Source organism: Aedes albopictus, chromosome 3, assembly GCF_035046485.1.
Source record: "Aedes albopictus strain Foshan chromosome 3, AalbF5, whole genome shotgun sequence".
NCBI classification, from domain to species: Eukaryota; Metazoa; Arthropoda; class Insecta; order Diptera; family Culicidae; genus Aedes; species Aedes albopictus.
The window spans coordinates 210,790,385-210,816,263 of record NC_085138.1 but is presented as its reverse complement, the minus strand read 5'-3'; the positions used below and the strand labels follow the sequence as shown (position 1 = coordinate 210,816,263).

Here is a 25,879-nt window from a genome sequence, read left to right as displayed (position 1 = left end):
CCTTCTCACCGCATTTTCTGCATTGTTCAGATCTGTCTGGGCCTTTGCAGTTGGCCGACATGTGTCCAAAGCCCATGCACTTGAAGCATCTCAACACCCGTTTGCGGTCACTCTTTGCTATTCGGGTGGCGACCCTCAGCGGGCACACCGAACAACCAACTCGTACCTTGCCTACCTTCAACAATTTGCTAGCCGCAGGCGCCGACAGTCGAATCATCGCTGTTTGTGTGTCTTGGTACCCCTTCGTCAGACGGATCCTTAGAACCTCTTCTCCCAATCCGCATTGCGTCTTCAGTTCACGACCAAGCTCCTCCACTGTTGTGATCTCGTCCAGGTATCGGCATTCGATCGTTGCTTCCTGGCACAAAGCTCTCACGTTCCCACCATCCCCGACGAGGTCGCCCAATGACTTGGCGAATTGCTCTCGGTAGGCAGAACTTCTAATCGCCGGATCCTTCTTCAGCTCAAAGAGCATATCTCCTTGCTGAGTGCGCCTAGTTCTCACCACGTTCTCACCCAGTTCCTTCCACTCCGGATCCTCTCGGACTTTCTTGAGGATTGCTGCGTACGACTGTTGGTCGTTTGCCTTGACCAGCAGGGCGTCTCCCATGTGTCTCTCTCGATGGGGCAGACGGCGTTCTTGCCTGTTCTCTTTGGATCTCCTTTCGTCTCGAGCCGGCTTTCTACCTTTTTCGATCCGATTATTCCCTTTCGTTTCCTCCTTTTTGGGCTGATTTTTCTTCTTCTCCTTGCGTTTTTTGACGACGTTCCAATCACTGTTGGCTCTCTCGTCGCTCAACTCCTCGCTACCTTGAATATTCTTTGTCTTCTTCGGGCGTTCCTCCTCGCCTGGTGTTTCTCTATCCTGCTTGTTCGAGTTCTTATTTCTGCGTCCTTTCGGCGTCTCCTGTAACTCTGTTGATGCTTCCACCGCCGCAATCTGCTCCAAAGCCAGCTTCAAAACCTTTTCAGCAGTCTCAGCTCTCTTACGCAACGCTGTGTGCTCGCGGTCAGCTTCCAACACGGCATACCTGAGGCTCGATACCCTTTGCTTAATCTCAGTGTGCACGTTGTTACGGCCTTTTACGTATTCGTGCAGCTCGATGACCTTCCTGTTCAACTCCACCATTGACACCTTGGGCCTCGCAAGTTGTAGGCCTTCTTGAGTGGTGCTGCTGCTCGGTGTAGATACCGGGGGCCCTCCTTTAGTGCTACCGCTTGGTGTGGACATTTGACTCGTTACCCCTTTTGCACCGAAGAGTCCATGTTGCCCACCTCGTGGCGTGCTGCTGTTATCCGTTGCCGTGAAACTAAAAGTTTCTACCGGCGAACGTGTCAACCTACTGCTCCTTAGGAATGCGCTCGCATCCTTATCATCTGCTACCTCCGTTGTTGTGTAATTGTTGTTATTCTCCATCTGGTTGGGTCCCCCCTCCAAGCCGCTATCTTCGCCCGTCGTAAGTAGTTACCGTCGTGATCCCATGGTGATCTTTGCAAGCAGTGAGGCCATGCTAGGGTTGACACGGTCCTTTATGGGGAATCGTGTTCAGAGCCAGATCGGCACTAGTCAGGAATGTTCAACTGAGCCTACTTCCACCGGCTAAGGTGGCGAGTTCGGAACATACTTGGAGGCCTGCCAAGGTTTTAACGGGACGGGGGCAACCATACCATTAGCCCACTCGCCGTTTCGGAAAGGTGTCACCCATTCTTACTAGGGTAGTGGAATAGTACGGTTGTCAGCTCTGTAGCGTTTGGTAGTATATACGTATTCCTTGCTCGTGTCCATGTCCATGTTCTGCCAGTTTGCCATAATTAGGGTCTTACTGGCGTCGATCCTAATGTGCCGGTTGGCACGCCGGGTGTTTGGGCTAAGGCACTTTGGAAGCGGTACCAGGTCGCTTGTACGGAGTTGTTTGCAGATGTGTGGCTTTTTATGGCAATCCAACAGAGCCCACTGTTGAACCCCCGCCACATCCTAGGCATCCTCCTCTTGAGTTGTCTGGAGACCAGAAGCCCGGTCACTCCCCGAAGGAAGCGCCAATGGTGGTAATTCACACGGGTGTGTGAACGGTTTTCGCTTCGGGAAGACTCCCAAGCTTCCACCCGACTCGCAGAAGGGGAGGTTCGTCAGGCCCCTGGACCTGCTGCCCCTTGCGCGCGCGCGCGCGCGCGCGTGTGTGTGTGTGTGTGTGTGTGTGTGTGTGTGTGTGTGTGTGTGTGTGTGTGTGTGTGTGTGTGTGTGTTTGTGTGTGTGTGTGTGTTACAAAAAAATGTCACTCACGGTTCTCAGCCGTCTGTTGACCGATTTGAGTTCTCTTGGAAGAAAATGTAAGCTACTACATCCTAGTAGAACGCTATATTGAATTTTATTTTGATTGGACGTTCGGTTACCGAGAAATCTTTCAAAGAGTGCTGGGGAGTAGTACAACTTAATTATTTTAGATATTTTTGACAAAGTGTATCACCATAAATTTCTCAGCCGTCTATCAACCGATTTGGGTTCTTAAGGCCCAAAACGAAAGGAGCTGTAAGGGGCTGTTAGGAATCCGGAAGAATTCTCGGAAGGAATTCAAAAAGGAATACACAGACAAATGGATTGAAAAAATACGGAAGTAATCTTGTAAAAAACTCTGGGAGGAATTTTTAAGAGGTATTTCCAAAGAACTTCCAGATATAAAAGGAGATCTGGCATTTCTGGTAATTGAGCCCATGATCGATGATTCTATTATGGAAAGCAACCAACTTGATGCCAAATCTACAATATTTTCTAGAATGACCAAAAATCAAATCATACATACGAATAATACAACAATAAGTATAATAAGTGTAAGAAGGGTTCTGTTCACCATAGGTGGATTAATTCAGGTTTTACCATTTTATTACTATTGACAACACTGAACCTTGATAGTTTTCGTTTGGTGTGCAACTTTTTATTCTTCGAACAAACCTTTACAGTCGGAACCCGCTCGTTGAGCGACAACCTCCACCCAACCAACGAATTCGATTCGTTGGTTGGGTGAAGTGACAGCAGCACAAGGGGCGTGCGCATTGTTTTTTTTTAATCATGTTTAGGTTGGAAGTAAAAAGTAAAATTTTTCAATTTGTTTCACATTTAGAGCAAACCTGATACGTTTTGCAAGATACATATATGGCCAATGCGAGAAATAATTATTTTCACCCATTTTAGTCGGTGAAGTGAAAATACAGATGATTATTAAACAACCCGGACCAAACTGCAAGCCCAAAACGCTTTCAATGGTCGACAAAATAAAGATTGGCGATGTTTTGCATTTGTTTGGAAGTAATTGTACATATCGTTTTTTTTAAAGAAATATGTAATAGAAATTGTTTTTGATTATCAGTAAAGTTTAAACCAAAAACTCATTAGCTCGCCCCTCGGAATTACAGATTGGTTGTCATTTTCAGTTTGACATTGAATTATGACATCCAGGTACTTTTTAGTTGGCTGACAGCTCAACTAACGGGGGCCCAACTAAAAAGCCACCCAACTATTAAACCCCCAACCAGCGGGTCCCGACTGTAATGGGCCTTTTCATTTGACGTCTAAAATCAGCTGATTTTGGGGGCCTTTGACACTTCTCCTATGGAAATGACAGTTCAGCGTTTGCGCCTTTGTTCGGCAGTTGTAAACAGTGACATGTGTAACGTCTTTTCTGATTAAACTGACTTGAATAAGAGGTTCGGAGTTTTAGGGTGTAAATAAAAGTTGTTACTTGGTTGGTAGCCGAAGTTGAACTGTCGGCACATAGCATTGTATATTTTCAAGAAACCTTTAACAATGAGATAGCTCGATGTGAGCTTTGTTGCTGTCGAACTGTCATTTGACAGGATACATCAGTTCTTCCCCTTTTAGGAAAGATCATTAATTAGTTCAGAAAATTCCATTCAGAATTCAAGACATGCATTTGGCTTAAACTACGATCAAATTTACAGCAATAATTCACTTGAATTGGAAACTATTCAAATAAAACAATTCAGAACACACTTTATGTGAATCGATTAGTGGTAAATAAAGTCACTGTCAGCCTTCGCCATACGCTTTCTTTTCGAACGCCTCAGAATCGGTGTAGTATCGAGGGGTGCTTCCGGACGGTTACGCTTTCTGCTTTTTCTCGATTCCACCGGGACCGAATCCATTAATTCATCCAATTCTCCGCTCTCCGTGTCCGATGGCAGCGCCTCACTTGGCTTTTGGAAGGACAAAGTAAGTTTCGCTTTTGTGGACCTCTTTTCAGGAGCTACCCTTACCCTTTCGATGTGCCATTAGGCGAACGTTTCCAGTTTCCACCTGGAATATATTTTTCGAAAATTGCTTTAGAAACGTGGCTTTAGACCAGCGAGCGTGGTGATGTGGATTGGTATTTCGATACCAAACCATATCACCAGCCGTCAGATTATCTATAGAGTCATGCAATAACATGTTAGTATTTGTGATGTCATTTGACACCGTCTGGTCATCAATCGACTGTGGTTTTAAATGGGTTTTATACTGCTTCCTGGGATTAAGTAAATCCATTATTGTCATGGCTAGTTTCCACCTGGTAAGTACTGTGTAAAAAGATAGGACAAGTAATGGTCACGTAAAACTTTTGCAATCAAAATTACTTAAGCGTTCGCAGTTGATAAGTAATTTGCAGCCAGAAAGATTTGCCAACAGATGGCACTGTCATGCGATGCTGTCAGTCATGTTGTTAATTTTCCGTACGGAATAATATGTCGATGTATTATTCCGTGAGTTAAAGTGGCATTTCTCTTTCATTTTTGTTTTTTCTTTCGCACCAAAGACATCAGGGTGCATTAAGATGTTAGTACACAGGGGCCTTAGGCATGTAGTACACAGCGTCAAATAATTTATTTATTCATTTGATTGACGTCAAATAAATAAAAAAATGACAAGGAAAGAACTCAAGAAACAACATCAGTTTGAAGCGGAAAACGCAATGCGTTCGGCAACGGAAATCGGAAGCACTGCGGTACGTACTAAAAAAATCCGCAAGTATGCCGCTGCGGCATAGGCGCCAACTTGTGACGTAGTTGGGGGGCGAAGCTTTCCAAAATTGGACAAAATTCAACTTTTTTCCGTTCAATGCACTAGTTTTCACGTGGATATGCCTGAATAATATGAATTGCATCGATATTTTCCGCATTCGATTGGTTTTGAAAGGCCTTGCCCCCCAACTACGTCACAAGTTGGCGCGTATGCGCTTCGGCAAAACACAATGAGCGCGGATATCCTGCGGCAAAGAGAACAGACATCCAAGTCCAGTTCCAAAGCTGTGTAAGGAATTTAACGGCCATTTGAAATGGCAACACAAGTGGCAACTTCATGATGGCGCTGCTGTCGCAAAATTCCCACGCTGTTGTCGGTGGTGAATATAAAACTTATCTAGATATGCGTACTCACCACTGACTGTGGCAATTTGCCGCATAGGTGACGCTAGTGTTGTCAACGCTAAAAAAAAATAATTCTTTCACAGCATTAGAGAAAATTTTCTATAGGCTTGGATGTCTGTTCTCTGTGCCTGCGGTTAATTTCAGAACAACTCCAGCTCGGTGAATATGTTTGTTTCCTGAAAGAAATGAATTATGTGAGAATCTGCAGCATTGCTCTTGCTCTGTTTTGCTCTATCAAAAGAAATCTGAGGTTTTCTAGTTCTCGAAAATTCCTAAAAGAGTTCTCTCAGGAGTTTCCCGATATTTCCTCTAGAATATCCCCCAGGAGTTCACGGGAATTCATTCAGAAGTTCTTCCTCCAGGAGATTATCAGGATTTCTTCCGGATTTTCCCGGATATTCCCGTGGGAGTTCCCCGGCAATTCCTCAAGGTGTATTCCGGAAATTCCTCCAGGGATTCTCCCGAGAAATCATCCAGAAATTATCAGGTTCTTCTTCCAGGAAACCCCCAATAAAACTTCCGGTAATGCCTCCAGAAGTTCCCCGTAAATTCCTTCAGGTGTTTGCCGGGAATAAATCCAGGAGTTCCCCGTGAATTCTTGTAGGAGTTCCCCGGGATATCCTGCAGAAATTCCCTTGGAATTCCCTAATGAGTTTCCAAGAAATTCCTCCAGGAGTTTCCCACGAACTCATCTAAAATTACCTCGGGAATTCCACCAGAAGTTCATAAATAATTCCACCAGGAATTTTCCGGGAGTTCCTCTGAAATTCCCGTACAATTCTTCCAGAATTCCTGCATGACTTTCCTGGAGGAATCCCCGAAAGAATTTATGGAGCAATCATCAGAGCATCTTCTGGAGCAAATCTCCAGAAATTCCTTCTGAGATTTCTTCAATAATTCCTCCGGAGATTCCTCCAAAAAATCCTCCGGATATTCCTCCGGAGATTCTTCCAGACATTTCTCCGGAAATTCCTCCAGAGATTTCTCCGGGAATTCCTCTGGAGATTTCTCCGGGAATTCCTCTGGAGATTCCTCCGGAAATTCCTCCGGAGATTCCTCTAGAAATTTCTCCGGAAATTCCTCCAGGAATGCCTCCAGAGATTCTTCCAGGAATTCCTCATCAAGGAATACCTCCGGGGATTCTTCCTGGAATTTCTCCGGAGATTCATCCAGAAATTTCTCCGGAGGTTCCTCCAGGAATTACTTCAGAGATTCCTTCAGGAATTCCTCCGGAGATTCCTCCCGGAATTCCCCCAATTCATGTAGTTATTTCTTTGGAGATTCCTCCAGGAATTTCTTCGTACATTCCTTCAGGAATCCTCTTAGAGATTCTTCCGAGGAATCCTCGGAGGAATTCCTGGAAGAATCCTCGGAGGAATTCCTGGACCTCCGGAGGAATTCCGGAAGAATCTCCGGAGGAATTTTTGGAGCAATTTCTGGAGGTATCCGGAGGAATCCCTGAATGGATACCGTCGTTGGGGGTGAGAATGGGTCAAAAAAGGATACTCAAAGATTGTTTGCCGTGTGCGCACCTAACTTTGCGCAGGTCCAAACTTTGCGCATTCTTGTAAAATAATTAAAAAAATAACTAAATGTCCACATTTTCACCAGTTTAATCATTGCACTAGCATTGTGTAAGCATAAACATTATTTGGCGAAAATTATATTACCATAAAATCTTTGTTTATGTTGAATAATAAACAAAAAATACACAAAAACGTCAAAATTTGCCTCGCCTTAACACGGCTGCCAAGAAGTAACTCTACTAAAAATCAACATTTTCTCCGATAAAACTGTGCAACGATGATTAATTTTGCAGTTAATTTACAAAAAAGGTGATATTCTAGTAATATCAATCACAGTTCGTAATATTTTTTTCAATTTAACTAGTAAATAGTGGTGCACAATGTTTGGAACCAATATTTGCACTGTGTTCCTAATTTTTGCGCACTTTCAGTAAATGCATGATGAACTGGCATCCAGCGGCTGAGTAAGAAACGCTGCACCACGCCCAGCTAGATCCAAGGTGGTAGCCCCATCAGCGTGGTCGTCCCAGTGTTGGTTGGGACGTTAAACAGAACTGGCACGATGGCCCTCCGGCGAGACAGGAGTGTTGGCGTAGGCCCAATAAGCCACCCGTAAAAATCCCCATTGCGAATAACATAGGAGAAAATACGACTCGATACAATCGGCAAAGACCCACGCGACGAAATAAGGACTACGATTGGAAACTTGGAACATGGAATTGCAAGTCACTAGGTTTCGCAGGATGTGACAGGATAATCTACGACGAACTACATCCCCGCAACTTCGACATCGTGGCGTTGCAGGAACTTTGTTGGACTGGACAAAAAGTGTGGAAAAGCGGGCATCGAGCGGCTACCTTCTACCAAAGCTGTGGCACCACCAATGAACTGGGAACAGGATTTATAGTGTTGGGCAAGATGCGACAACGTGTGATCGGGTGGCAGCCGATCAACGCAAGGATGTGCAGGTTGAGAGTTAAGGGCCGTTTCTTCAACTACAGCATCATCAACGTCCACTGCCCACACGAAGGGAGACCCGATGACGAGAAAGAAGCGTTCTACGCGCAGTTAGAGCAAACATACGATGGTTGCTCGCCGCGTGACGTGAAAATCGTTGTCGGCGACATGAACGCGCAGGTAGGAAGGGAGGAAATGTACAGACCGGTAATCGGGCGAAACAGCCTGCACGCCGTATCGAATGATAACGGCCAGCGATGCGTAAACTTTGCAGCCTCCCGTGGTATGGTAGTCCGAAGCACCTTCTTCCCCCGCAAAGATATCCACAAAGCCACCTGGAGATCACCCGATCATCAAACAGAAAACCAAATCGACCACGTTCTAATCGACGGTAAATTCTTCTCAGATATAACCAACGTCCGCACATACCGCAGTGCGAATATAGATTCGGATCACTACTTAGTCGCTGTATGCATGCGCTCAAAACTTTCGACAGTTATCACCACGCGTCGAAGTCGAACGCCGCGGCTCAACATCGAGCAACTTCGTAACGTAGAAGTGGCTCAAGACTACGCGCAGCAGTTAGCAGTGGCCCTACCAACGGAAGAGCAGCTTGGCGCAGCTACACTTGAAGATGGCTGGAGGGACATCCGATCCGCCATAGGTAGTACCTCGGCTACAGCACTAGGTTTCGCGACTCCGAATCACAGAAACGACTGGTACGACGGCGAATGTGAACAGTTGAAAACCGAGAAGAATGCAGCATGGGCGAGAATGCTGCAACACCGTACGAGAGCGAATGAGGCACGTTACAAACAGGCGCGGAACAGGCAGAACTCAGTCTTCCGGATGAAGAAGCGCCAGCAGGAAGAACGAGATCGCGAAGCGATGGAAGAGCTGTACCGCGCTAAGGACACACGAAAGTTCTACGAGAAGCTGAACCGCTCGCGCAGAGGTTTTGTGCCACAAGCCGACATGTGCCGAGATAATCACGGGCATATTCTCACGAGCGAGCGTGAGGTGGTCGAGAGGTGGCGGCAGCATTACGATGAGCACCTCAATGGTGACGTTGCAAGTACCGAAGGTGGCGTGGTAACAGATCTAGGAGTATGTGCACAGGACGAAAGACTTCCGGCCCCTGACCTTCAAGAGATTGAGGAGGAGGTTGGCCGGTTGAAAAACAACAAAGCCGCTGGAGCAGATCAACTACCAAGCGAGCTTCTAAAATACGGTGGAGAAGCACTGGTGAGAGCACTACACTGGGTCATTACCAAGATTTGGGAGGAGGAAGTATTACCGGAGGAATGGATGGAAGGTATCGTGTGTCCCATCTACAAAAAGGGCGACAAGTTGGATTGCGGGAACTACCGCGCGATCACACTACTGAGCGCTGCCTACAAGATACTCTCTCAAATTTTATGCCGCCGTCTATCACCGATTGCAAGAGAGTTCGTGGGGCAATATCAGGCTAGATTTATGGGTGAACGCGCTACAACGGACCAGATGTTCGCCATCCGCCAGGTGTTGCAGAAATGCCGCGAATACAACGTGCCCACACATCACTTGTTCATCGATTTCAAATCGGCGTATGATACAATCGATCGAGAACAGCTATGGCAGATTATGCACGAATACGGGTTCCCGGATAAACTGATACGGTTGATCAAGGCGACGATGGATCGAGTGATGTGCGTAGTTCGAGTATCAGGGACACTCTCGAGTCCCTTCGAAACTCGCAGAGGGTTACGGCAAGGTGATGGTCTTTCGTGCTTGCTGTTCAACATTGCTTTGGAGGGTGTAATAAGAAGAGCGGGGATAAACACGAGTGGGACGATTTTCACGAAGTCCGTTCAGCTGCTTGGATTCGCCGATGATATTGATATTATTGCTCGTAAATTTGAGACGATGGCGGAAACGTACATCCGACTAAAGAGTGAAGCCAGGCGAATCGGATTAGTCATTAATGTGTCGAAAACAAAGTACATGATGGCAAAGGGCTCCAGGGAGGAATCACCGCGCCCGCCACCCCGAATTCATATCGACGGTGATGAAATCGAGGTGGTTGAAGAATTCGTGTACTTGGGCTCACTGGTGACCGCCGGCAACGACACCAGCAGAGAAATTCAGAGGCGCATTGTGGCAGGAAATCGTTCTTACTTTGGACACCGCAGAACTCTACGATCGAATAAAATTCGCCGTAACACGAAGTTAACCATCTACAAAATGCTGATTAGACCGGTCGTCCTCTATGGGCACGAAACATGGACCCTACGTGCAGAGGACCAACGCGCGCTTGGAGTTTTCGAACGGAAGGTGTTGCGTACCATCTACGGCGGAGTGCAGATGGAAGACGGGACTTGGAGAAGGCGAATGAACCACGAGCTGCATCAGCTGCTGAGAGAACCAACCATCGTCCATACCGTGAAAATCGGGAGGCTACGGTGGGCGGGTCACGTCATCAGGATGTCGGATAGCAACCCGACTAAAATGGTTCTCGAGAGTCATCCGACCGGTACAAGAAGACGTGGAGCGCAGCGAGCTAGGTTGGTCGACCAAGTGGAGGACGATCTGCGGACCCTACGCAGAGTGCGGAACTGGAGACAAACAGCCATGGACCGAGTGGAATGGAGGCGGCTACTATGTACAGCAGAGGCCACCCGGCCTTAGCCTGACCGGTAAGGTAAGTATGATGAACGTGAATACATGACTTATGAACCATTTAAATATTATGTAACAATTGTATTGACAATTTCAGGCCTACCTCCACCATGTAGCAAATTTTGTATAGAAATTAGTAGAAAATTGTGTGAACCGTAGCACTACGGCAGGCACTCTTGGTCTGTCTACAATGTTACGTGATTTGTGAACAGTCCTTCATTTGACTTTTCCGGCGGTCAATGTTAGGGACGATTCAAATATGACGTCCACCATTTTTTTTAATTTTAGAACCCCCTCCTCCCCCGGGTTACCCCGTCACGCTTCATAGTACCTATAGCTAATACATGGCATATCACACTTTTTCAGAAAACTCCAACCCGACCCCCCTCCCACCAGAGATGGACGTCATATTTAAATGATCCCTTATTGTTCCTATCCGTAACGATCACTCCATTTATCAGGAGGCTTTTACCTTTGATCTCTACCCACTGGAAAACCCCTAATGAATTTTGGATTGTTCACAGGGTAGGTGCCTAGTACGAACCGCAGACGAATTCAAGAACTGCCGGAGGCCTCCGTCGCCCCTCTCTCGTAGGACAAAGTATTTCAACAAAGATCAGTTAAGAGCACACTACCTGAATAACTTTAGTTCAATGGGCAAACATTATATAATAGTATTTTTGATGACTTTTTCAAGCAATCCATAGCATGCGCAAAATTAGGCACACCATGCGCAAAGTTAGGAACAATCGAAGATTTTGTGCGCAAAGTTAGGAACAAGGCAATGACATTGTTTTTCTATTTTAAGTATTTTTTGGTTCATATTATGATTTTTTAAATATTGCAGACTCAAAGAAGGATCATTAGTCTATCGTATAAGCATGTTGTTCATGCTATTATTTGTTTATTTGTATTTTTTATAACGATTAGAAATTTGATTTTTCTTAACTGCGCAAAGTTTGGTGCATACACGGTGTTAAATAACAAATGCAAATGAATTCGGAATAACTTTTTATTTGGTATGTATGGTTATGGTTATGATGGTTCAGCAAGAAAGTATCACATTATATGAATCGTCTACTAAACTACAAATGATTGAAAATTGACCCAATCTCACCCCTTAGAGGGGGTGAGAATGGGTCAAAGTATTCAAAATCGTCTATCTAAGAATATAAGTTAATTTTATTGATCATATCCAGTAAACCTACTTAAAATACAATGTAACAATGACGAATAAAACTTGGGTGATTTTAAAAGATGATTAATCCACCTAAAAGGGCCAATACAATCGAAAAAATGGTTGAAATTTGATGAAATAAAGTTTGTATGTTGTATCAGCATTTTTAGCCACCATAATCATCCTCATTTAAAGTTTCAACCTCTATGAGAGGATGGGGGATTACAAAGAGGAAGAGGCGCAGTGAAAGATTTATTGGAAAACAAAATATGACAGTTTTCGACGTTCGTTCGTTTTCCGAAATTGTGTCATGTTACCGGTTTTATGGCCCCGGTATTTCCTGGCTGCCACTACCATCTGGTAGTTTCACGATATTTCCTGAAAATTAAAAAAAATGAGTGGAGAAGAAACAAGCTGTCAAGTCTATTTTGTGAGCTTACGATATTGCAGTACACTAAAGATTAGCTGATGATCAAAGAAGCTGTCAAAACGCTTCGATTTATTGTTATAAATGATTTTAGGCACTAAACGTATGAACTCACTCGCTTGATACTTATTCGACATATTTTCGAAAAAAACGTACTTTAATTATTATTATTATTATTATTATTATTGACTTTTTCATTATGGGGAAATTCAGCCCGAGGCTGGTTCATCCAGGTTCATCCCCTTAAGTGCTTTATTGAAGATACTGTGAGCATGGCACCACTCTAACGTCAAATGGGGACTGGATAACAACCCGGTCAACCATTTCACAAACTTCGTTAAAGTTCTTTACCAAAATATAAAGATTAATGTCGACTATTCTTTACTAATAATTTCGTTACATATATTCAAACAACTTCATCGACCGATAACAAAACTTGAATAATGACCTTTATCGTTCATATGATAAAAATCGGTACCGAAACGTAACTAGATTTCGTGTAACTCTATGTTATCGCTAACGCTTTAGTTTTCTTCACGAGTATGTATCGGAATATATTCAATTTCCGACATCAATGTAACTTTGCACATTGGTATCGAAACACAAAGATTAGTCACGATACTTCTTTACCATTCTGTTTGGTATCGTTGGGCGAAGCTGAACAAAGGCATTCTGATACCTCCAATGACAGGAGCAATGTTTTGGTTTTGCTCGAATTGAAAAAAAAAGAAACCAATATTGAATCAGGACCAGAACGGTTTCTCCCAGCATAGATTAAACGCTTCCTAGGTCCGGATTAGGCCGCATCTCACCGGATTGCTCTCGGGGACAGCAACGTAGGCAGGGAATGTATGCTAGTGGTAGGTATTTTGGACAGATATTGGCAGCAGGAAGTCACTCCTGAGGCCACACTGTGTTGGATGAGTTACGTTTTCCAGCAAAACTCACTCCCGCGCGCGGGGACCTTGTTTGTTTTATTGGCCAAATATGGTCCAACAATGATTCAGTTCGCCAATGGCGGGGTAATTATTTTTAATGATTCTGATGTGCATTTCGAAACTGCTAAAGGTTAGTAGTTTGTTCGAAAAATGAATGCATTTAATCACTCATATTCATAGCAATAGCTTGCGGTTCAGTAAGTAAGTATGGACATGATATCTTCAAGCTCCTGTAAGTGAAGTTCAAATCTCAATTTAGGAAATAATTGCATAAAAACTCATGTACACATAGGAGGCGAGGGATGTGGGTTGCTATTTTTAACTTTATGGCAAATTTTTTGTAAGTCGATAATACAGAACCCACTATTTTTGTATCGTTAAATCGATAACGTTTTTTATTATTCGTTATCGATGGAACTTCAATTTTATTTAAATTTCTTCAAGAAACGATGACGATCGCTATCGATTTCGAATATGAACGTCTTTAAAGGTCTTCATAAAGAAATGTAAAGGTATCTAAAGAAATGGTTGACCGGGAAGTTGAATTTTCAGTTAAGGTTATGTGCACTCGATAACTTGCTTGACCCAATCTCACCCCCATTCTTAATATTTAGACACAGGGTCGAAAATATTGAATTTTTAAATAAGGAGTGCTTTGGCAGCCCGCTTTTTTCGTTGCCTCAACCAAGTAATACCTACTGCTAACCACTTATAAGAAAATGTATGGTTAAGTACTTGTCTGAAACATTACGAAGGAGAATTTTTTTCATAGTGATTTCCTAGGAGTTCCATCATATAAGTTTAGCCACAAAATTAACAAAAAACGATTATTGCTAAACATCGTATTCTGCATAATGACGTGTAAAACATCTTCTGTTTGAAATAATATAAAGTTTTCAATATAAATAAGCGATAAATGATGAGCTATTTCAAATTTTATGTTTCTCCGTTTTGACCCAATCTCACCCCCCAGACCCATTGTCACCCCCATCGACGGTACCTGGAGGAATCTTCGAAGGAATTTCTGGAGGAATCTTTGGAGGGATTATTGGAGAAATCTCACAGATGCCTGGAAAATCCTGGAGTAATATCAGAAAATCCTGGAGTAATATCAGAAGAAACTATAAGAGGAACCTAAACATTTATTCCTAGAGGAGATCTAGAAGGAGGCTCTGGAGATATCCCGAAAGATGTTGCTGGAGGAAGGATTTTTTCTGCGAAATCCCAGAGAAAAACCTTCGTACGGAATGCCAGAAGATCCATCACAAAGAATCCTTCGTGAATCTTCATAAAATTTCCCGTGAAGCTTTATCCCAGTATTTCTTCAACAACTCCATAAAGTAACCGCCAGAGTCCCAGCAGAATTCTTTCAATCGTAGTCCGAACGCCTATATTGCAGAATTTTTAATTAGTATCTAACCTTAGTTCTCTCTGTAATACCATTAAAAGTTCCCCCAGAATTCCAGCGCAATGTCTCTAATCAGTATTTTCCTTGGAAAGCTTCACAACTCCGTTAGAATATCACTATCTGGATTTTCCTCAGAAGCCCACCCAAAAGTTTTAAATTGAATCATTTTCCCTACACGCGCGCGAAAAAGTAGGGGTAGGCGGGGCAATATGGACACCCTAAGGTTTTTGCCAACTTTACCTGGCAAGATGTCAAAAAAGTTTAGTTTTTTGATACAAGTATCCTTTTAACCTTCCTACGGTGTTCGGGTCAATATGACCCGGATCGCACTTTTCAGGCGCAATATCTTTTGATCCTGATTTGCTATAGCTTTGAAACTTTGTGACTTTAAATCTTTTGCCAAAAACTTATTTTTAAAATTTTGACCGATAATTTTGGCCGTTTCTGAAGGGCTGGACAAAAAAAGTTACGTTTAAGGTGTTCGGGTCATATTGACCCGGATTTGTTACAACGATTTCACAGTCATTTCTCAATAAAATAATAAAGTTTTTGTACTCAAAAATATCGTTAGGGCTCAAATTTTGTGGATCCGGCTCAAAACTAAGGTTCGGTTGGATGTGGCCACTTGGAACCGACGCCAGAGGGACCATGGTTTGGCCATCTTCGCAGGAGGGTATTTTTCGCAATAAGTTATGCGAAATGCAGCTGATTTGAATGTTTGGAGTACTAAATGCACCGGAAAAAGCAGCATCAAACTGCCCCAATCACTAAGCTAACTGACCAGATGAGTTTTGGCTATCAGGTGGCCACGGGACTAAATCTTGAGGCCTCGGAACGGCTTCCCGGAGACCCCCGATAGGTGACCATTTTACAAATATGGTGAATACATGCCGTGCGACATATCAAAAGTTGCAGAATTTTATGGAGAATACATCAGTGACCATGTCAGAAGCCAGAAGCAAGATTGGCCACTTGGTGGTCCCGGAACCGATTCCCGGGACTCCGGAAATGTGGCCAATTCTCGCAGTTTATATGAGCGTGCCGTATGGCACATCGAAATTCGCAGAATTTCATTGACAATTCACCAGTCATCAAACCAGCAACTGCAGACAACATTGTCCGCTTGGTGATCTCGGAACCGGTTTCCAGGGCCGGTTCCGAGGCCCCCGGAAATGTGGTCAATTCTCGATTTTTTTTTTACTATGCCGTGCGACATATCTAAATTTGCAGAATTTTGTTGCGAATATATCAGTGGCCACATCAGATACGAAAAGCAGGATTGGCCACTTAGTGGTCCTGGAACAGGTTCCCGGTAACCGATTCCCAGGACTCCGAAAATGTGGCCAATTCTCGCAGTTTGTATGACCTCAAAATTCTCAGAACATCATGTGTAGGTAATTCATCAATCATCAAACAAGCAACAGCATCAATTCTCGAATTTTTTTACCATGCCGTGCGATTTTTTTAGAATTTTGATGCGAATATATCAGATACGAAAAGCAGGAATTGCCACTTGGAGGTCCCGGACCCGGATCCGGAGGGCCCGGAAATGTGGCCAGTTCTCGCATTGTGTATGACCATCTCATGTGGCACATCAAAATTCGCAGAATTTCATAGATAATTCATCAGTTATCAAGCCAGCAACTGAAGACAACATTATCTACCTGGTGGTTCCGGAACAGGTTCCCGGGCAATGAGGTCAATTCTCGCATTTTCTATGATGATGCTGTCCGATGCATCGAAATGTGCAGAATTTTGATGCTCACATCAGGTATCAGAGGCAGAATTAGCCACTTGGTGGTCCTGGAACCTGTTCCCAGGACCCCGAGATTGTGGCCAATTCTCGTATTTTGTATGACCATCTCGTGCGGCACATCAAAATTCTCAGAATTTTATAATGAATTCATCAGTTTTCAAGCCAACTACGGGAAACAACATTGTTCACTAGTAGTCGCGGAAACGATTACCAAGGCCTCGGAAAAGTGCTCAATTCCCGCAATGTCTTTGATCACGCTGTCCGATCTATCAAGAGTTGCGAATACATCAGTGGCCAAGTTGAATGCCACAAACAGGATTGGCCACTAGATGGTTCGAAACCCGGTTCCCTGGAATTTATAGAATTCCATAGATAGTTCATCAATTATCGAACAACTGGAAACATCATTGTCCACCTGATGGTCCCGGAACCGGTTCTCGGAGAAATGTTGTCAATTTTTGTGCCAACCCGATCACCAAATTTGCAGGGTTGTTGTCCAGCATTCTTGCAATATGCCCTGCTCATCGTATACTTCCGGCTTTGTCCACCTTCTGAATACTGGGTTCGCCGTACAGTGCAACGAGCTCGTGATTCATCCTTTACCGCCACTCATTCTTCTACTTCACAGCACCTAAGATTAGTACGCAACGGTCGAAACTCCAAATACTTGCAGGTTCCACTCAAGCATGGTCCGTGTCTCGTGTCCATAGAGTACCACCGTTCTTATTGGTGTTTTGTTCATGGTACATTTGGTGCGTGAGTGAACCTTTTAGACCGCAGCTACTTACACTGATGGTACGCGTTCGAATTGCACGACTAATTTTGTTGACAGCTGTCAGTAAAGATCCGATGTAGACGAATTTATCCACCTCCTCGAAGGTATCCCTGTATTTCGTTACATTACTGTCTAGACAGATCCAGTTGTGTTCCGTTCTGCATACCAGCATGTACTTTGTTTGTGCCGCATTCACTACCACTGCGACCTTTGCAGCTTCGTGTTTCAGGCGAATGTCCGTCACCTTGTCGCAGTTCCCAGCGAAATTTGAATGAATGGATAGTTCACCTGAAACCCACATTTATGTGCAATGTGCAAATTTGCTGCATTTCCCACTTTCCGGAAACTGGGTCCTACGCCGCTAGGTGGCGAATATTTCTATGTAGTACTAACATGCTATCTCTCTTTTACATTCTGAATATTGATGAAAGTCTGAAAATTTTGATGCGCCATGAGCTTGAGCTTGATTAATCGCCAGCAGTTGCTACACCAGTATCGCCAAATCAGCTTCACTCACACAAGGAACCAATTAGATAGCTGCTCGGGATATTCAGTGTTGGTAGTGTCCTATTTTTTGGCGAGAATGGCGCCTTAGGTTGCAGGTCAATGTGGAGAACGAGGGGAACATAGGCAAAACAACGTAGGGGAACATAGGCAAATTTTCATAGTTGTGGCTTTCACAACCAGAGGCGCGCGCATCGTTTTTCTATGCGTTTGACGTTTCACATTAGCGCCTTCTGTTGACGATATTGCACAACACAGTGATTCGTGCAACTTTTCCACCAGGTGATGGTAGTGTGAACTGGGCGATGGATTTCCATGAAAATCGTTCAAGATGTTACGTCTGTTTGTCTGTGGTATTACCATAGTCAATAAAATAATTTATTACATATCTGGGGTCCTCATTTTCTGGGACTACCAAGTGAACAATGTTGCTTCCCGTAGCTGGCTCGAAAACTAATGCATTCTCCAAAGAGTCTGGAAATTGTGGTATATCGGACGGCATGGTTATTGAAAATACGAGAACTGGCATAATGCTAGGAGGCCAGGGAACCGGTTCAGGGTCCACTTGGGGGACAATGTTTTCTTCAGTAGCTGGTTTGATAACTGGAAAATTATCCATGACATTCAATGAACTTTGATGCGCCATATGGCAGGGTCATCCAAAATCAGGGAATTGGTCACATTTTCGAAACCTAGGGAACCGGTGCTGGGGACCGGTTCCGGGACCATCAAGTGGGCAATGTTGGTTCCAGTTGCTGATTTTATAACTGATGAATAATTTTTGAAATTCTGCGAATTTTGATGTCCCATACGGTAAGGTTATACAAACTTCGAAAATTGGCCACAATTCCGGGGTCCTGGGAACCGGTTCCGGGACCACCAAGTGGCTAATCCTGCCTCTGATATCTGATGTGAACATCAAAATTCTGCAAATTTTGATACATCAGACAACATGATCATAGAAAGTGCATGAATTGATCATATTTCCGGGATTTTGAAAACCGGTCCCGGGAACCTGTTCTGGAACCACCAGGTGGACAGTTGCTGGTTTGATAACTGATGAATTATCTATGAAATTCTGCGAATTTTGATGTGCCACATGGGATGGTCGTACAAAATGTGAGAGTTGGCACCATTTCCGGAGCCTCTGGAACCAGGACGGCGACCTCCAAGTGGTCTATCCTGCTTTTCGTATCTGATGTGGCCACTGATGTATTCGCAAATGTAGATGCACCGCACGGCTTGTTAAAAAAAAACGAAAATTCACCTCATTTCCGGGGTCCTCGGAACCGGCCCTGGGAACCGGATCCGGGACCGCCTAGCGAACAATGTTGTTTTCAGTTGCTGGTTTGATGACTAATGAATTATCTATGAAATTCTGCAAATTTCGATGTGCCATATGGCAAGGTCATACAAACTGCGAGAATTGGCCACGTTTCCGGGGTCCTGGAACCGGTTCCGGAACCACCAAGGGGCTAATCCTGCCTCTGATATCTGATGTGAGCACTGATGGATTCGCATCAAAATTCTGCAAATTTCGATGCATCAGACATGATTATAGAAAATTCAAGAATTGACCACATTTCCTGGGTTTTGAAAACCGGTCCCGGGAACCTGTTCCGGGACCACTAAGTGGCCAATCCTGCTTTTCGTGCCTGATGTGGCTACTGATACATTCGCATCAAAATTCTGAAAAATTCGCACGGCATGGGAAAAAATTCGAGAATTGATCACACTTTGGGGGTCCTTGGAACCGGTCCTGGGAACCGGCTCCGGGACCACCAAGTGGACAATGTTGTTTCCTGTTGCTTGTTTGATGACTGATGAATTACCTACACATGATGTTCTGAGAATTTTGATGTGCCATACGGCAAGGTCATACAAACTGCGAGAATTGGCCACATTTCCGGAGTCCTTGGAACCGGTTACCGGGAACCTGTTCCAGGACCACTAAGTGGCCAATCCTGCTTTTCGTATCTGATGTGGCCACTGATATATTCGCAACAAAATTCTGCAAATTTAGATATGTCGCACGGCATAGTAAAAAAATCGAGAATTGACCACATTTCCGGGGGCCTCGAAACCGGCCCTGGGAACCGGTTCCGAGATCACCAAGCGGACAATGTTGTCTGCAGTTGCTGGTTTGATGACTGGTGAATTATCAATGAAATTCTGCGTATTTCGAAATGCCATACGGCAAGCTCATAAAAAATGAGAGAATTGGCCACATTTCCGGGGTCCCGGGAATCGGTTCCGGGACCACCAAGTGGCCAATCTTGCTTCTGGCTTCTGACATGGTCTCTGATGTATTCTCCATAAAATTCTGCAACTTTTGATATGTCGCACGGCATGGATTCATCATATTTGTAAAATAGTCACCTATCGGGGGTCTCCGGGAAGCCGTTCCGAGGCCTCAAGATTTAGTCCCGTGGCCACCTGATAGCCAAAACTCATCTGGTCAGTTAGCTTAGTGATTGGGGCAGTTTGATGCTGCTTTTTCCGGTGCATTTAGTACTCCAAACATTCAAATCAGCTGCATTTCGCATAACTTATTGCGAAAAATACCCTCCTGCGAAAATGGCCAAACCATGGTCCCTCTGGCGTCGGTTCCAAGTGGCCACATCCAACCGAACCTTAGTTTAGAGCCGGATCCACAAAATTTAAGTCCTAACGATATTTTTGAGTACAAAAACTTTATTATTTTATTGAGAAATGATTGTGAAATCATTGTACCAAATCCGGGTCAATATGACCCGAACACCTTAAACGTAACTTTTTTTGAGCACCTTCGGAAGGTTAAAGTCTATTTAGCATCTATTGCATAAGAATGTTCACGAAGAAAAATGATTTATCCACTTCAAAAAATGTTTTGAAAAATGTTAGTTTTTCATGACCGTCTTCAAGCATACGGGGCAGAATGGACACCCCCATGGGGCAATATGGACACCATGAGACTTTTACGAATTTCGTACATTATTTACGCCTATAAAGTCATTTCATTACAAAACAACTATTATGGATGAATAATACGCCGAAGTAGTTCATTTTGTTCAGTTAATTTAAATTCAGGCTGTTTTGGATAAAGCTTCGTTTTTGTCGGCATGTACAGCTGTGCCTAGAACAACTATTTTCCACTGCTGTCGTTTTTTGATCAATTTGTTTCACCCTATGTCTACTATAGTGAACATTTAACCGAAAATATACTGAAATCGAAGAATTTGGTTGGTTTGTGATTTAGGTTATATTTTTCCCTTGCCGCTTCTTTCAAAAAGGTGAGTGTCCATTTTGCCCCGGCAGCAGAAGATATTTCCAAACTTGATTTTTGATATAATAAAGAAGAAAACATAAACATGTTAAGCATGTAGATACAGCAAAACTATTTGCATGTGTTCTAAAAATATCAGGTTTTAATCGACCTGCAATAAATTAATCACTAAATCTTATTTTAGATGGTGTGAAAATTATAATTTCCATGCACAAAAAACGGAGGACGCAACTTATTCGTGTAAAATCAAGTATAATTTTAATTTCGAATGTTTCTTTCCTGAAATTACGTTTTAGATAAATGGACTATATTCTCCAATCATTAAAAGTTCAAAAAAGTTCGCATATTTCAAGATATTGAGGGTGTCCATTCTGCCCCGGGTGTCCATATTGCCCCGCCTACCCCTACATTTAAATTTCAATAACATTTTCCGAGGAAACGAACGAAATTACTCTAAGTCCAAATCGTAAACAACCTGGTGCCCTTTTCTTCACATCCTTCTTACAGCATCGTTTCGTTAAAATGCTGTCAGTTAAACAAAATTTTAATGTCAAAATTACTTACGGAAAAAGGTCCCTGGGCTTGGCTTATATCTTCCAGGAAGCAATGATTTTCGTCATATAACCATTGTGCTTTGCAGTGTTGATTGGTTGAACTGAATGTAGATTCAATGGTAAATTTTAAAATCAGATAATTCAATCCTCTGATATAGTGATTCCAATTATACTACGGCATAGTGTAACGGTATGTTGTCGAAATCACTTATGTACCGGGAAAATATAATTCCAAGCTGGTGAGAATATTACCACTGAGGGGGGTTATGAGCCCAGTCAGACCCTTGATGGGACAATAATGTGGGATAGTATATGGGAATACCATTGAAGGTGGTAATAATCTCCGAGGCTTATGAAATCCGACAGGGCGCGTGCATTAGGCTGCGGATCTATGCTAAGGGAGATCAGTAGCATCTGTTTGTTATTAGTAGAACAAAATGCCGTTCTATGAAAACGCAGTGTGAGTGATCTCCTATGGTGCTGTAGTACTATAAATGATCTCATTCTCTGTGAATTCTAGCTTTGGCTATCTTGTCAGTAAATAGTAAAATTATTAAAATAGCTTAAGAGCTAAACCTTAAAAGCATACATTTTCTAAATACGACAAGGTTTTGAAGACAAACATGAGATGAGTATCAGATTTTAATCTTTAATGAGTCATTACCGTAATCGTATGTGAGACATAGGGTCATGTCGAGCAATTGATTCAGTACTACAAATCCACGCGGACAATTTCATTACAAACTATTGGTTTTCGTCAGTCTTAAGACGGAAAGGCTCAGCTATGCTGCAAATCCATATATTATAGTCCGTTCATAAACATATAGACCGAACCCTCATAAAATTTTGTCAATGCAAAACCAAAATTGCATGAATTTACAACTTTGCCTCTCCTCATGAAGTATATGTGATTTATGAACGAACTCCTAGTTGAATCAAATTAATGGATTTTTATTTCTGGGGCACCCATTGGGTATCACTTCAATAATACAAATACCGCTAACCTGAACTAGCAGCAGTATTCATATAGATTAACAATTATACTTTATTATTTTCAATCATTGCAACATTATACTAATATGTGCGGGCCGCCCATTTGCGGAGTTGTGCGGCCAATTATTCTCTTTCCATTCCAGAAACGACCGTTTTGAAGCAAGAAGTGTCCTAATGGCCAACACAAACGGGACTTGCCCGAAACACACAAGATAAGTACAACAATTTTATAATCAGGCACCCAACTCTTTCTACTACTTTGCTAATAGATAATGCAATATGCATACTTCAATATCAATTATTTGTTTGTTTGCGCCTTTATTTATGACACTATTGAAGCATTCGTGTCGCCGCAAAATAGTTTACAATTTATCTTATTCACATTTTTCAATTCACTTTAAAGTACCGTGAGGTCGCCATTCACCGCTCATGCCCCATTCACCGCTCATTTTGGGTCAATCATACAAAAATGGTCAGATGTTAGTAAAGTATCGTAACAAAAGTGAATGTAACATGCTGCCACATTTACAAACTTTCATTTCACCATGTTTTTATATGGGTGTACCTGAAATCACGTTCTCAAAAAAATATTTCTCACACTGCGCTGCAGGACAACATGGGAACTGTTCAAGGCAAACAGCGGAAAAAATATCCAACAGGCAAAACCCGTTAAAGATTCCATTTTGACAAAACAGGATGAACTGAACGTCATGAATCATCAATACTTTGGTAAATAAAAGTTATTTTGTTTTTATAAATGAATAGTTTCTGTGATTCCATGAAAAAATAATTCAGTGAGCGGTGAATGGATCCATTATGAGCGGTGAATGGATGCATGAGCGGTAATAGGAGCCAAGAGATTACACATTTGAATTTTTATTTTCTCGGCTGTAAACATATTTTACAATCGTTTTATATTTTTTCTATAATAACAACATAACTGTTAAGTTGTTAACATAAATTAAAGTGCAATATTCGAAAACGTCGATTTTTAATGTCATATACTTTACGAAAATGCCGTTAAATGAGCGGTGAATGGCGACCTCACGGTATCTAACACTGCTTTTACAATTGTGTATGTAAACTTGTATCTTAATTATGCTCATTATTAATAGTAGTCTGATAATCCAAGTCTAGTGATTTTTTCCCAAGGAATAGAAAGAGTTGGTGTCATAATCAATACAATACTTGAAACTGGAAACTCCTTATTTCCCCCTATGGGTTATAGGGAGGAGCGGGACATTCGAGCCTACTCATCAGTGGAAAGGACTTGATATGCTAATCGGTTTAGCATAGGGCAGATACAAGTCTACTGGTAGACGTATCGCCCAGCGAAACAACGCAGATTGGCCACGGTCCGGGGGTGCGTTGATTATAACAGAATAACAGAATAACAGAAAATTACTTACGGAAAAAGGTGAAATTTTACTTGAGCGCTCTACTTGGCAACAGGAAACATAGCTTAAAAAAGAAACGGCATAGGTTGATGCTGTGGGCGTGCGGCAGTGTTGCCGAGATGCCACAACTTCATTACCCATTCCCCATTACCCATGATTATCCGCGAAGAACATACCGAAGTGCATACAGCTGCGCACATCTATTAACGTTTTCGAATAGTTTTGCGCGATAATTTTTCTTGCAACGAATAATACTGCGCGTTTCGCCGTAAATCCACCCGCAAATATGATCGCAATCGTAAATAGATGTACGCTTTGACGTTAAATCGATTTGGTGTCTTCTACAATAAGTTCGCAAATTACCCCAGGAATAACGCGCATATGACACCAAAACGGTTTCTCGCAGTCGCGCACGTCTATTTACCATTGCAATTGAATTTGCGGGCTAATTTTTCCCGCAACGCAGGATAAAAATCTCCATTAAAAGAATTCCTTTTCAACTTATTGTCTTTACAGATCTTGAGTCATGTCGTCTAAGCGTAAATCAGAACCGGTAAAAACGCTTCCAAAGCGTAATAAGAAGAAAGTTGATGATGATTTTGATTCGGACTTAAGTGACGATTATAAAGAGGAAGATCTTCCGGTTTCTGAAGTGATTATTCCATCTGATGATCCTATTAATCAAGAAAGGTTGCCTGAGGATTTGTTAAAAACATATGACAAGGAACCTGGAAAATTACTAATGGCTGGAATGGTCACTTGGGATATGACAGGCCGAAAAGCGCCAGCTAAAGGAATGACGAAAATACGGCCATCCCTGAATTCATTCAATCGTTTTACTTCTGAAACGGTAAGTTAATTAAATGGAATACAGTGATGTCATAATAATTTCATATAAGTAGAAATTTCATGTGTTATATACTTGGTTTCATATTTTATACTTATATCATTATACTGCCGTTCTACGCCCGATTGTCCCATGTTATATGGGAATCCCATATAGGGGGATTAGGGGCATGATGGACACCGGGGCGAAATGGACACCACTGTTTTTGGCGAAACCGTTGACTTTTATGTTAAACTTTTAATGCATAAATGTAAAGGAACAAGTCATGGTTCTATTTTTCAAAAGGACCATTTTTTTTTAAATATATTTGCACTATTTATTTATCAGAAATCATGGCTTTTACAATTTTGTTAGGCTTGGCAGCGATTTGTAGCACTTTCAGCTGAGAATGAATCAGTAAGTCCCTATGGAGAAATTATGGTTGAACAGTATATTGCTCCAAAATAACCAAAATATCATTCAAATTGAAATATGTTTTTCATATGGTGAAATTCTTATAATTTCGAAGCAGCAGCAAATAAGGTACCTATTACGAGTGTTGGAGTGTATCCACCATTAAAACAAGTGAATTGTTACCTTATCTACATGTATACGAAGATTTAGCAATGGATGAAGTGTTGTATTTTTGATCAGAATTTACTTAAAATAGCAATTTTAATGATGTAGTCGGTTCGGGGCGAAATGAACACCAGCAATTACGAATAGATGTACGCGCATTGCATACTGTTAGGCGTTATAGAGAGTTTGGAAAAAATCAATCCGATTATTTTAGCCTAAAGTTTATTTAATTAACTTTGATGTTATGTAAACTCGTCTAAGATGGAGTATTATATCTGTGGCATTGATCTCCGTAGGCAGATTACTTAACTGATCGATGTAATCAAAGAATTAGCATAAAATATGCAGGGGTGTCCATTATGCCCCGATGGGTGTCCATTTCGCCCCGTACCTTTCCTGCCAGCCCTAAAAACACACGATTTAAAATTCGTTATTTCTTCACAATAAGGACATTCTACCTGCTGTAAATGATTGAAATACGTAGGAAACAAGTTAAAGTTGTAAGCCAACTGATAATATGTTAAGTTTTCTTCGTTATACAGGTCTAACTTACGCATTTGCTTAGGGTGTCCATTATGCCCCTAATCCCCCTAACATGGAACAATTCAGTAACAAATTTTGAAAACGACGTATAATCAATGGTGTAGCATTGATTATACGTCGTTTTCAAAATTTGTTACTGAATTATGCGTATAACGGCAGTATACAGTATATGAAAAAGCGT

At 42.5% G+C, this 25,879-nt stretch overlaps 1 protein-coding gene across 2 annotated transcripts in view; it reads left to right on the top strand.

Moving 5' to 3' along the window:
* The window catches only part of LOC115256201 (protein RCC2 homolog), a 261,669-nt gene that overhangs the window by 32,700 nt on the left and 203,090 nt on the right, over positions 1–25,879 (top strand). The window contains exons 2-3 of one of the 2 annotated variants that reach the window (XM_062861070.1): positions 14,072–14,182; positions 24,267–24,600. In XM_062861070.1, the coding sequence (XP_062717054.1) occupies positions 24,277–24,600 (324 nt within the window). In that variant the 5' untranslated portion in view covers positions 14,072–14,182; positions 24,267–24,276. The remainder of the gene's footprint in view (positions 1–14,071; positions 14,183–24,266; positions 24,601–25,879) is intronic. The other variant, XM_062861068.1, reaches the window with a different exon arrangement.